This window comes from Pristiophorus japonicus, chromosome 13 (genome assembly GCF_044704955.1).
Source record: "Pristiophorus japonicus isolate sPriJap1 chromosome 13, sPriJap1.hap1, whole genome shotgun sequence".
Classification (NCBI taxonomy): domain Eukaryota; kingdom Metazoa; phylum Chordata; class Chondrichthyes; family Pristiophoridae; genus Pristiophorus; species Pristiophorus japonicus.
Genome location: NC_091989.1, coordinates 60,187,213 through 60,201,224, shown reverse-complemented (window position 1 = coordinate 60,201,224; position 14,012 = coordinate 60,187,213). Strand labels below are relative to the sequence as shown.

The 14,012-nt window shown below is 39.9% G+C and overlaps 1 protein-coding gene across 9 annotated transcripts in view; it reads right to left on the bottom strand.

Annotated features, from left to right (window-relative positions):
- Positions 1–1,357: 1,357 nt before the first annotated feature.
- Positions 1,358–14,012, bottom strand: part of LOC139278597 (caldesmon, smooth muscle-like) — a 242,243-nt gene continuing 229,588 nt past the window's right edge. For 6 of the 9 annotated variants that reach the window (XM_070897551.1, XM_070897545.1, XM_070897546.1 and 3 more), the window contains 3 exons: positions 11,189–11,278; positions 7,107–7,167; positions 1,358–2,650 (listed from right to left, as the gene is read on the bottom strand). In XM_070897551.1, coding sequence (XP_070753652.1) covers positions 2,619–2,650; positions 7,107–7,167; positions 11,189–11,278 — 183 coding nt within the window. In that variant the 3' untranslated portion in view covers positions 1,358–2,618. Of the gene's footprint in view, positions 2,651–7,106; positions 7,168–11,188; positions 11,279–11,609; positions 11,659–13,393; positions 13,509–14,012 lie in introns of those variants that run through there. The other 3 variants (XM_070897547.1, XR_011596314.1, XR_011596315.1) reach the window with 3 other exon arrangements.

Genomic DNA, 14,012 nt, shown 5'->3' with positions numbered 1-14,012 from the left:
ACTGTGATCATTGGTCATTGATGATGAGATGAGCACACAAGTGATTTTTATTTTTGAAATAAGAAGTGGCAGTTCTGTCCTCAATTATGTACCTAAAACATAATTTCCAGCCTCACAGGTAGAACTGATTTGTATGTTATGCATATATTTATTAAAAATAATGCCAGGCCTGAATACACTCTTTGTGTGTGCTCCTGGAAGTTTCCATTGCACCAGAGCAAGTGGAAGGTGAACGTGTGCAATGGTTATCTTTAGTGATACACAGACCGCCTTTCAAGTTATGGTAACAGAGGATTGCTCCGAGGCACTATGGAGCATCAGCTGTGCAAAAAAACATAATACAGGTAGCTGACTGGTGAAAATAAAGTGACACAAGCACCACCTCATAGAATAAAGCCTAAAAAAAGGTTTTGAACAAGAAATAGGCTGCCAGCGAATGAAAAGGGAAATGGGGAGAAGTACGTAGGAAAATGCCATGCAACAGATTGTGGAAGGCTCAACTCAGAAATCACCCGCTGGACCTAGTTACATCTTTCTGTAGCAGAGACATGCCGAGGGGACTGTGACCAAAAGAGTGGACTCTTGCACATATCTGGTAAAGCCCCAACATCCAACTTCAGACACCAATTTTGTCAGACACTTCATAATCATTTTGGCCCTGCTGCCACCCACCCCCCCACCAGAGCCAGCTTCATCATTATGAACATTACTCATCAGAGAATGAGAACTTTTCCCCGCCCCCGACATGATGCACAAAATAGTGCGGTTGTACATCTCCCTGCTGACAAGGCGCATCCCCACGCTCTGAGAAGCATGACCACCTCCGCAGCAAATGTGTGCACAAAGCCCTTGTGAGAGATATGCTAATCTGAACACACAGACTCTGTTTGGAACTAGATTAATGCCAGGCAATCTGGGATCCCTTCCTAGTTAGTATCATCACCTCCAGTGTTGCCTCAATGTCCCTAGAAAAGGAAAGCTGGCCAGTACTACCAGAACATCACAAAAGATAAGCTCCCTTCCAAACACCACAACAGAAGGAGGCCCATGGAAGGATACCTATCTGATCATCTATTGGTCCCTGACTCCAGAGTGATAGCCAATTACCTACTCCAACCCCCTGCCAGCACTGAATCTGACACAGCCCGATATGTGACAGTTAATATTAAAAATCAATTTAACATTTATTAGTTTTCCAGCAAATAAACACTCGAGAAGTCAGCTTATAGAAATAATCTATTTATTGTGAATTGCCATTTTCATAATACATTGTTTTAAACATTTTTAATGAAAAAATGCAGTTGCCTAATACTCCTTAACTATTTGTGGTGTTCACAAAATGGCAGAAAGCAGACAATTGAAGATAAAAGTTGTATAGTTTTATTCTCAGACCTATACAATAATTGAGTGCATTTGCATTTCATGTTATATGTAAACCAAAAAAAGTACAAAATGGTTAACGTTTCATAGCGAAGCAGTTGTAGCACATCTTTGGGTTGATTTTTCACCTTTATCTAACGTTGCGCAGAGATGACCAGCATACACAAGGAGCCATAAAAGCCTCTTTTCCTATTCAGTCTCAAAATTCAACTGCTCCTCTCTACTGCATATTAAAACTTCCAAATTCCTTCAAAACCAAGACTTTTGAACTCTCGTGTATTTGCCACGTATGCAGGTTAAGATATGAATAAAAGTGTGAGACATCAAAAGGTATGCGGTACAACTCCTGTGACATGCATAGTGGAAGTTCAGTGTTTCAGAGAACTCATAACCCCTTTTTATCTCCTAATACCACATCTATTCATTGTCCTATCTCCTTGCAGGCACTCACATCAACACATACACACACACTCACTCACACCTTAAAATATATTGTGTTACTTTTTTTTCATAATTTTGAGGCAGATTCGATATTTTTTGTTTGTTTGAGAACTCATTTCGAACATCTAAGGCCAGTTATGATGGAACTAAATTTTGTGAGAAAATGTGAACATTTCAAATACACCGTGATGTTGACTGCTATCTGGTTTATTACTGAATATATGATCTAGCATTTCAAGCTAGTTAAAAGCATTCTATCTTTAATTAAACTACAAAGCTAGAAGCTGTGAATGTTATCTGTGATGTATCACCATTGCTCCGCGTTCCTCCATTCAGAGCAAAATGAACCGATTTATAATCAGTACCACTATTACAAATCAAATTTTAAACCCATTTAAACATAGAGCAAAAATGTAAAAATTATGACGTATTAGGCAGAGCACTCTAAAGTGAGGAGAAAGTCTAATCAAAATTCTTATTGGTTTTAACATTTAATTCATCAATGGATTCATGATCAAAATGTTCCTTTTGCTATAGTTAATTGTATTCTAAAGTATATGATTTATCAATATTCTAAATGTTCAAATTTCTCTTTCAAAATAAGGGTCTCACTGATCTGTACAAAGGCGATATACCTGTGAAGATCAATTGCAAATGTGGATTTGTAATATAGTGCTAATACACATGGCTTTGACTGGGATAATGTGAAACAATTTGTTAATAAAATATTACATAAATATAAAAAGCTCATCTAGGCATCTCAGAAACATATGGACCAGAATTCTGTGAAGACCTCTTTAGGGTTCGTTTTCATAATGTGCCATCCCTGCTGAAGAAAGAAAGAAAAATCGGATGTGTTTGTGCAAATGAATAAGGAAGGACATGAAATGAACAAAATACATTTTGTGTGGCAAAATACATTGCATATGAAATATAAATAATTTATAACAAAACATGTCTTCTCTTTCAGAGACACGCCATTTTAAAATGCCATATTACTAGGTTGAATGTGTAAAGAAAATTTAAAATATCATGACAGGTTTTTATGTTTATGGCATTAAGCATGAATCACAATTAAAGTTGCCTGAATATGTACAAAAACTGCTGGGAAATTACCATCCAGGCCATCAAATCCAGTCTATCTAAAAATGGAACATCGAACCACCCCCCTGCCCTCGCCCCAGTCACTCAGTCTCCAAGGAGAGACCAAAAATGGGGCCAATTTAGGAAAACTTCTGGAAATTCCTTTTCATTCCCCCAAAGCAATTAAGCAAAACAAGTAACCTGTAAATCCTCCAGTCCCAGCTAACCCCCAATTTACCCTCAACAACAATTTGAAAGGTACGTTTATCAAAAACACTGAACCTTTATAGCACGTACATGTGGCTCTGATTTAGTGTCTCTGTTATAGAATTTAGCTGATTATATGGATCGGTAACATAAGCAACCGACCCCTTATTTTCCTGATTAGAAAGTGGTAAGCTTAACGACTTGGTTGTCAGTCAAATCTGCCGGCTCAGATGCTGAATTTTCAATTTCCTGGCCTGTCAGCTGAATGACTCAGACATTCCTACCAAACAACATAGACACACACGAACCTCCCCAGGACCACCAGGAATCGAATGCATGCCTGTTCCTCTCACTAGACAAGCATGAATTCCACTATAATTTCCCCCTCCCCTCCCTACAAGAATCTGGACTGGGAACATACCAATATTGAAACTATCCATCATTTCCCTCATAATCTACCAGGGGTTACATATATAATTGGTGCAAGGAATAAAACCCCAAAAATCCATGGAATGAGAAAATGTCATTCCATCCATTCGTGGTGAGAACAATGTACAAACAATGGACAATACCGTGGATCTACAACTTACTCAATCTCCAAAGTAAAGGTTATGCAAAACCCTTTAAAAATAGCTGAGAAAACCCATAAATGCCTGTCTACATTGGCACCTCCATTCCTTAAGGTGAGCCAGCTGCCTTCCTCTGATGACAACCCCACGGTCCCAGCAGTGCCAAGACCATTGCGGTCCACAAAGTATTTTGTTCATCTTTATTTATACTTCATTTCCATACCATCCTTTTCCAGGCCTTTTGAAGTGATTAAATACAACAATGCCCAATCTCCATTTCTGCTACGTAGCCAATATGTCGAGGAAAAATTTCTTCCAATCTCTAGTCTCACTTGAGACCTATTAATATCCAGTTGTGTCCTCGAATTCTCCACTCACTGTCTAGAATAAATAGCCTGCTTAATATACATTATCTGTGACTCAGCATTTCAAAGGTCTGGCTCTTATCTTTCCTCAATCTTTTCTTCTCCAGTGAAAACAAGTTGACTTCCATGTTTTCTTTCTTGCTTTCGAGTCATAAGTCCAGTAATGATTCTTGTTGCTACTCTCTCAGTGGCCTGACATAAAAAAACATCCCCTGACAAACAAACTCCCTCGTGGTGGTAGGAAGGACACACACAAATATAAAGGTGCATATGTACATCTGAATTGAAGGCCTATAAATTGGGTTTTTTAGAATGAATCCAAATTAAGATAATATTGACGGAATAGCATTTGAGCTCCATGTACGTAGCATAAGAAATAAAACGAGTGAGCTAGAAGCACAAGTTCAGCTTAAAGGGTATGATGTTCTAGGTACCTGTAATACAGAGACCTGGCTACAAGCTGGGCAGCATTGAGAGCTAAATATTTCACGCTATTTGATCTTTAGAAAATATGGAGAAAATAGAAAAGGAGTAGCAATATTGATAAAAGACACAATTGCAGCAGCCGTAATAAGAGATTTCAATATGAGTGATCAGACAGTAGAAACATTCTGAGTAGGATTAAGGAACAACAAAGAATGCAAGACTCTGATAGAGTTTGTCTACAGACCTCCTGATTGTAATGATGGAGTGGAGGGCTGTATAAATACGGAGATTGGGCAAGCATGTAGCAAAGACAACGTGGCTATAAAGTAAACATGTAATTTTCACGTAGATTGGGAAAAGAAGAATAACTCAAGTGGTAAAGGCAATGAATTTCTAGAATGTATTCAGGGCAGTTTTCTAGAACAATACATTTTAAAATCGACAAAGGAACAAGCCATAACAGATTTAATGATAAGAAATGAACGCGAATTAGTTAACAATCTCATCAGTAAGAGAACATCTTGGGAATAGTGACCATAATATGATCGGATTTTATATCTGATTTAAGAGGGAGAAGGGACAGTCACAAACCAGGATTTTTAATTTAATAAGTAAAATTCTAAGGAATGAGAGATAAATTGTCTGGCCTGAACTATTGATGTACAGACAAACAGTGGGGGGAAAATCAAAGTATTTGGTACAATACAAATCAGTACATACCCCTGAAAGATAATGGCTCCACTTGTGTAGTTAAGCAATTATGGCCAACACACAAGGTAAGAGACAGTATCAAGCTAAAAGAAAAGACTTGCACAGATGCAAGGAAAAACTGAAATTCCGCAAACTAGCTGTGCTATAAAAAGCAACAAAGAAAGTAATGAGGTGCAAAAATATATATTAAAAATGTTTCTTAGTGATATCAAAGCTAATAGCAAAGATTTTTTATAAATATATTAACTGAAAAAGAATGGTAAAAGGGAATGTGGATCCATTAAAGATAGATGCAGGTGAGATTATAATTTATTTGCATTCATGGGATGTGGATGTTGCTGGCAAGGCCAGCATTTATTGCCCATACCTAATTGCCCTTGAAAAGGTTGTGGTGAGTCACCTTCATGAACCACTGCAGTCCGTGTGGTGAAGGTTTTTTTTCATCACCATTTTCTTTATTATATCCACTAAGTTCCTCCCCTTGACATTTTTTTAGGTTCCCTTGTATCACAACGATTTACAACGGTGTACTCAGGGCATGTTAATGGCCCTACAGGAAACTCCAGCACCCTTGTGCACCTCAGTTCTGCTGCTCCTCTCCAACACTAGAGCGGAGAGGGAGAGCAGAGACATCTACTTTGAGAAAGAGCACAATAAAGTGAACGTGACTAAGATAGGAGATGCGATAGCCAAAAGGCAAAATACTGCGGATGCTGGAAATCTGAAATATAAACAGAAACTGCTGGAAATACTCAGCAGGTCAGGCAGCATCTGTGGAGAGAGAAACAGAATTAATATTTTTGTTAACTGTATCTCTCTCCACAGATACAACCTGATCTGCTGAGTATTTCCAGCAATTTCTGTTTAGATGTGATAGCCAGTATGTTTTGACTGCCATGACTGAAACTTGATTAAAATTAAGTGCTAAGTATAAATCAATGTTAAAATTCCTTGGCTCTGTACTTGCTTAAAAACTGTTAATCTCGAAGAGCTTCCAGTTCTGATGAAAAGTCATCAACCTGAAACGTTAACTCTGTTTCTCTCTCCACAGATGCTGCCTGACCTGCTGAGTGTTTCCAGCATTATCTATTTTTATTAAAAATGTGTGGCTTTCCCACAGCTCATAGTGACTTAGCTTTAGTATAATGAAACCCAAATCTGTATAGAAATTGTTGGCTTCACGGTTTTCTTTTGAACAGAGCTCACAACGTGCCTTACTCTACATCCTAGCTATTGAAACTCTAATCATCCCTGTCCAATTATCATGTGTCTGCCAAGTCATTAACATTGCTCAGCATGTGTAACAATCAGGAATGATAGCCAGCTGTTGTGAGGTATAACGCTCTGACTCCTGTTTCTCCTTGGTTTCCTTTGTCTGGTATTTTTAAATCCCAGTGCAGCTAATGGGTGATTAATGGCCAATCCTGACATGCTCCTTATTTGAACAGCACACAGGCCCACGTGTGATGCAACGAGCATGGTTCAGATTCCTATGTCTATTTAAATTTAGAAAATACAATGCAAAGCTGACATTTTAACATGTTAAAACATTCCCTGAGAGAAATAAACACATGATTTATTACCTTTTCTGTAAATATAGCAATTTGTAATTGAACAGGGACACAAAGTTGAACTGACACATGGCCAGCTGTTTGTCACAGTGACATTTCTTTACTTGCCCTTTTGAAGGGTGAGTGTACAGTTTGCTCTCAACGCTGTTGCTTACTTAGTTTTATGGTTTTACAGCCTTTCTGCTGACGTATGTTAAACATTATTGAAGACACAATAAAAAAGCTCATGTTCAGCTGCTAGCAATCATAAGTAATAACTGTCAGCTTAGCCTGAAATAGTGCTGTGAATAACTCCACAAGTACCTGGCCGTAATGTTAATTTTCCATCTGAAATGTTTATGAAAGTCACTTACCATTAGTGTAACCACGATGATCCCCTGCTGAGCCTGACTTGTACTTACTTCCAGCTGTAATCTAGGTGTAACAAAGGACAACAGTCATCACTTTCCTAGTGTTTAAGTTATATCACTTTGAGCCCAACTCCTCCTCACAGGCAGCACTCCCAGTTTGTTAAAGAATTCAATTAATTTCTCTTCGCTTTGCCTATCAATCTTCTGCACCACATCTACAGATGAATCGTGCCCAAGTACAGATTTTAAGAGGTTTCATGCATCTGTACCAAAAGTTGACCAACAACTTGAAAATATTGACACAACCCCAAAAGGCTGACAGCTCAAGGAAGGTCCTGACATGTATAAACAACCAGAAAGTCTATACAGGATTCCTTTGCTTGTATTGGAGGGGCGGAAGAAAAAACACATAAGTACATGAGAGCTTGAAGAGAGAATCCGAGTCTGAAGGCACAAAATTGGAGTGTATTTTATGGGCAGCTGGGGGCATGCTCCCCTGGAATATATTGAATTTGTACATTAAAAATTATGCATTCTGGTACTTTTGTGCTTAATCTACAACAAAAGGAAAAACAAAATGACATTTGGAATTCTCAACAAAACATCACTTACCCAAAAGTGACCTCAATCTGTCACTCTCCTATATCGAAGCCTCACTGCTCAGTTCATAAAGGCACTCTTACGTAATCTCTGGACCTAGTTCACAGAGTCACAGCACCCCCATCCACTTCCCACCCTTTCAGAGAGACATTGAGGTAGATTTTCCTCATCAGCACCAGGGCACAAGAGCTTGGCTGGGTGGAAGCCCTTATTGCAAATTTCAGCATTAGCTGCTCACAATTTTCCATCTATTGCTTTTATTTGATTATTATGAGCAGCCTGTGCCCAACTTTGCAAGGTTTGAAGGAGTCAGTAGATGATGCATTCATTGAAGACAAGCCTATCTTTGCCGTGCTCTTGTAGCCACAGTGTTGATCTGGCCGGTCCAGTTAAGTCTCTGGTCAATGGTGACTCCCAAGATATTGATGGTGGGAAACTCGGTAATGGTGGTGTCATTAAAGATAAGTGGAGGTACCTAAGCATTTTCTTGAGAGAGAGTCTGCATTTATGTGTACAAATGTTACCCACAACCTATCAGCCCAGGTCCTACTGTAGGCTGACGCAGGTGCTTCATTATTGGAGGCCTTATGAATGGAGTTAAACACTGGGGAATCATCAGTGAACTGCCCCAGTCCTGACCTTATGACAAATGGAAGGTTATTGATAAACTAGCTGAAGATGTCTGGGCCAGGGACACTGTGCTGAGGAACTCCTTCACAGATGTCCTTGGGCTGTGATAATTGGCCTCCTCCAACCACACCCACCTTCCTGTGTGTCAGGCATGACTAACTACTGGAGGGTTTTGCTACAGCTCCTTAGTGCCGTATTCGATCGAATGCTGCCTTAATGTTGAGAACAGTTATCTTTCCTTTGGCATTCAGTGTCAGTGAGTGGTTAGCGGTGAGTAGGTGCGGGTAGGTGTTACTATTGATTAGGCGTACCATCACTTTACTGATAATTGATAGGGCAGTAGTTGGCTGGGTTAGATTTGTGTTGTTTATTTGTGGACAGGACATATCTGAGCAAATTTTCACATTGTCAGGTAGATGCCATTGCCACAGTTGCACTGGAACAGCCTGGAGAGGTGCGGCTAGTTTTGGTGCCATGTCTTCAGCACTACAGCTGGGATACTGTCCGGGCCTTTGCTGGTTTCAATGCACTCAGCCCCTTCTTAATGTAGTGAAGCAAAATGGCTGGACTCTTATGGGGACTGCAAGGTGAGGCCACGTAGGATTGTCCACTCGGCATTGTCTGCTGAGGATGCTTGTGAATTCTTCTGCCTCATGTCTTGCACTGAGGATGGGGACGAGTCCCCAGATGTTAGTGAAGAGAACTTTGCAGAGTCAACTGGGATTAGTTTGTTACTTGAGTCTTGTCCTAATACAATGGCTGGTCATTGGCATTTGGTCTGTGATATTTTTCTTATTTTTATTTTCGTAACTTTCTTTACAATAATGGCTTTCTAGACAATTACAGAAGACATTGATAATCCTTCTTAAACCAGTTGGGTTTTTAATGACAATCCAGCAGCTTTAATGATCATTTTTCCTGGTGCTAACCCACAACTCAAAATTACCATGGTGGGATTTGAACTCATAACCACTGAGTTGCTAGTCCATACAGTAGCCATTACATTAACACCCCCAAAGCACTTCTCCTGTCTTTCCCCCAAAAGCATCGCTCCCAACTTCCTGCCCCTTCCTCAAAGCTCTGCTCCCAGCTTCTGCCTCCTTCTTTTGCCTCCTTCATTATCATTTATTTTCCCCCATCCCTCCATTGCCAAACATTTCCCTCCATCTTCATTTTGCTCTTTCCTGTATTACCCGATATTCACATCCCTCTTCATTGCCCTTTCCCCTTCCCTCTCTGGTTCATTTTCCCCATTCCCTCGCTCATTCATTTTTAGCATGCATTTTTTGCAATTACCACCAAACAGTCTCCTCACACTGCAATGCATTCTACCCTCCCCATCCATTTCCCCCTGTAAGAATATAGAACATAAGCATTAAGAGCAGGAGTAGGCCATACGACCACCTCATGTCTTCTCTGACATTCAATAAGATCATGGCTGATCTTTGACCCTAACTCCACTTTTCTGGATTTTTCCATGCATTTTTCCCTTTCTCATGCCAACTATTTTGTCCCTTCCCTTTGCAAATCATTTCCCCTCATCTTTCCTCACCAAACATTCCCCCTTCCCACATGCAATCAATTCTGTCTCCTCTCCTATCCAACAACATCCTCCTTGCCCCTGGCCACCATTTCCTCATCTCCTTTCTAACCAAACCCCCTTACCTTCCCAACCAACACTCCCTCCCCCGGCCCTCTGATATCTGGAGTTCAGTGGCTAACACTTCTATCAACACACTCCTAATGCTAATTGCCAAGATTCCTCCCTATGCATACTGTCCTTGGGAACTCATGTTCTTGCAATGGTTCCTACCTATGATAGCAATTGGGCCATTTGTACTGGGAATATGCTCACAGGAGAAGTGGGGCCCATCCAGTTTGTAAACCACTGCACTTTGGAGGAACAGCAAGACAGCAACCAAGTGGATGGGGGCAGAAGTGGGCTCAATTGAGTTGATTTCTGCCAGTAAATGTGGACCACACTGACTGGTCCCCCAAAACTGTAAAACGTTGATGGTTGGCATATAGAACATGGCAGGTGGTAGAGCATCAATATGCAGCACACACAGTGGTGGATACTCATTCACATTACTCTGCTGCCTCCCTGAGCTCACCAATGCTCTCGGCAGAGCCCAGACACAGTTCTCCAGAGGCGAGGGAAAACTGCAGTGAAAGTCATCTCCAGGCTATACTTGTATACCTTGCACTAGCTGGATCAGAGCACTGCCGACAGGGAGAGGACTACATTCTTGACCAGTGTCGAGCTATGGCCTTTGAAAACTGGGTAGAAAATAGAAGGGATTCAACCCTCCGAAACATTCATGTGAGGGTCTTGAAATGTTCTCTTTATTCTATAATATATTGTACTTAGTGAAATGTCAGTTCAGTGGGTATATACAATGTATTTGCATGATTTGGCTGATTATGAACTCGCGACACTCACCAATACAGAGTAGCCAAATTCAACAGACAGTCAAAGCTGAGATTTCAATTCAGCTTCTCTGAATGAGAGTCTGGTGGTTTAGAACTAATAGCAACTCTAGTGTTTGAAATGGAAGTTTTAACTTTTGAAGATCCATTCTGATACCAATTTCTTTCCTGCTCTTTACTCTTTGATACCCGGTCTCCCTCATTAGTCTTAGCACAAAATACCAATGTAACTTTTTTTTGGTAAGTTACAGGAATAGCATCAACAATTTCAGCATAATATTTGGATATCAACTAATAACATTTAAATCGCTCCCTGGTGGACATTTGTGTTTTGTACAGTCATCCCGGGGATGTAACAGTTTACATCTAAATATAATGTAGAAATGTGTGTGAATATGGATACAGGTCTCCTATCCAATGATGACCTTAGACGGGGTGGCAGATTTTCCATTGGAAGAATCAGTTTTATTCTCCCATAGGTTGCGCTTGCTTGATACATCTCCCGGCTTCACATCCTGGAATGAGAAATATGAAAAATAGTAAGGTGTTTTTGAAAAGAAAATTGCAGATCAATTAGAATAACGCAGGACCCGGAACACTGTGCACTTTTGCAGTACTTGGTGATGGTGACAAGCATTACACTTATACTATCATTTTGCATTTGGTGTGCATGTAGAGCAAGAGGAGGAAAACAAAGCACTGTGCACTTCTGTTAACCGGGCATCGCCTGTGTGTTTGATTTTGAGAGCAGTATATTTATTAAAGCAATAATCTGATCATTTACATATTGTGTTTAAACTATCATCAATCAACATATCGTGGAATAATATCTAATGGGAAACTTACACTGATGACAGTGTCCCTCGAAAACTCATTTTCTGCAGTTCTTCATGAACTAATCAGGCATATACATAAAGAGGAGGGCATATGAAGTGTGTTGCAGTAACAAAACAGTTTATTCCCCACAATGCTTTCATATTTATTATTACAACAGTAAGTCAGTTCAGGGAGCTTAAAACTTAACATTGCAGATCAGCCGCCCTTTATATTTAAATCAGTGGAAATAAAAATCGGGTGATCTCTAGAATTGGTTGGCCAATCTACAACCCGGTCAGAAAGTTGGAAATCTAGCTCAATGCTTCTTGGACTAAAATGTAGTAACGGATAAAAGATTAGGATATGTTGCAGTGAGAATGGACTGGAAAATTTATACAAATGAGAAATGGCCTTTACTAGAAGCAGCAACAATAAATAGAAGTTAATAGGGAGGGGTACAGAACCTTTCGAAAGATATACACAAACTCACTTGACAGGAGTGGTCTGCACATGTGGTTATATTAGACATGACAGGGTTCTTCTCACTGATTTATTATATAGCATAGAAGGAAAATTGGAGTTCATTGGGTCCTATGTATATTGCCAACAGTTTGATTAACAAATATACATGACTACATTTACAATGTTTTGTTTTCACACGCTATCAGTTTAGCATTTAAATGAATGTACAATACGATTTACAGTGCAGTAAAGCACCAAGGTATGCACTTGCTACCAAACCCCAATAGGGGCAGCCCACAACACTGTTACCGTTTACCAATCACTTCATGCTTAGGAATTTCAAAGGAAAACTAGGATTGCAGGATTCCTGTGTTATTGATTAAAAGGAAATCTCTTTATAAAAAATAATTGAGAGAATTGGGTGGGATAATAGATTGTTCCTTCACCTCAGGGACCTTGGTTTAAATTTAGCTTTGGCTGACATGATGAGAGCAATCTATAAAAGATCATTTAGATCTGTGGTCTTTAAAACATTTCTTGGTCCCATTTTAAGTTTGTTTTTCCTCTCCCTCTCGGATTCTCTTTCAGCACAAAGGGTCTCCAGGTCAATGGGCAGGCTTCAGTTTTCAGGCCTCTGGCGTTACCATTTGTGAGCCAGGCACATGTAATCCAGCCTGAGTGGGCTCACACCCCTCTGTGGTGTGGCGTGTTTGGTGAATCCTGCTGACACAGCAGGACTGGCAGAAACGTTTTTCATGGGGACTTTACTGTTCTATGGGATTACAAGTGAGACAGTAAAGTGCCACTTGCCTTTGTGTGTTCTTTAGCGAGGGAGGGCCTGGGGAGATAGGACAGATCACTAAGTTACAGATTTGTTTATTTGAGAGAAATGTTGAACAATAATCCAATGATGCAAGTGTGTTTTGCATTCTATTGAATACCACATTTTTAATTAGAAGTAATGTACTTTCCCCAATCTATAGATTCAGAGCTTCACAGTGAAATGTAATTTTCTGGCATCAAATGATTTGAAGGGAGACGGGAGCCATTGTTCAATGATGGCACAGCTACTAATGCATTTCGCATCAGGCCAAGTTATACAACTGATACAGAGGACTTTTAATCTTCGTCCTGGCACCACAATCACTGTGGGGGGATATTGTGGCTACACGGGAGAGGGAGGAGTCAGCATTATCAGCCTCTCAGTCCGTCATTTTGAAGTACAGGGTAATATGTTTTATTGTATGGATTTGTTTTGGATGCATTTTTTTGACAAAAATAAAATCAGACATTGCACTACTCAATATAATTGTAGCCCTAGACAAACTATAAAACAATCAATGCAGGTTTACCTGATTATTCACAAGAATCCCTGACCACCAGGAAGTAGAAGAAAGAAAGAAGAAGAAGCTATGCCAACCACATAGAAATGGACGAAGGCATGAAGAAAGGAAGTGGAGGAATCAACTGGGCGAGAGAACAGGAGAGGTATATGGTTACTAACATCACACAAGCTGTTCGCACTTTATATAAGTGTAACACCGTTGGAGATAAGTGTAGAGATTTGTAAAGTAGATACATTTGAATCATGGAACCATCACGGATCATGGATTTCAAACTATGAAATTGGCCACTGGCAAGCATAAACCTTCAGTCTTTAATTCAAATTATTTGTGGGTGCGATGCCTCCCTCTTGTGGAGAATTCAATAACTACTTCTGGAACACACTTCTTTTTGGGCAGTCTCTCGGAGTCGAGGATGACTGGAACATACATTTCGCTGACAGTAGTTTTAATGTTTGATGTTTCATTATTCAGTGCTGTTGCAAACTCATGCAAATGAAACATGCATAGTTTAAAAAAAATATACACTGTCCCCTTTTGAAGCTCTCACATCTCTGCTCTACCATCCATCATACGTCTCCTCGAGATGAACAAGCGAATTCTGTTGAGCTCTCGACAATCTATGTGT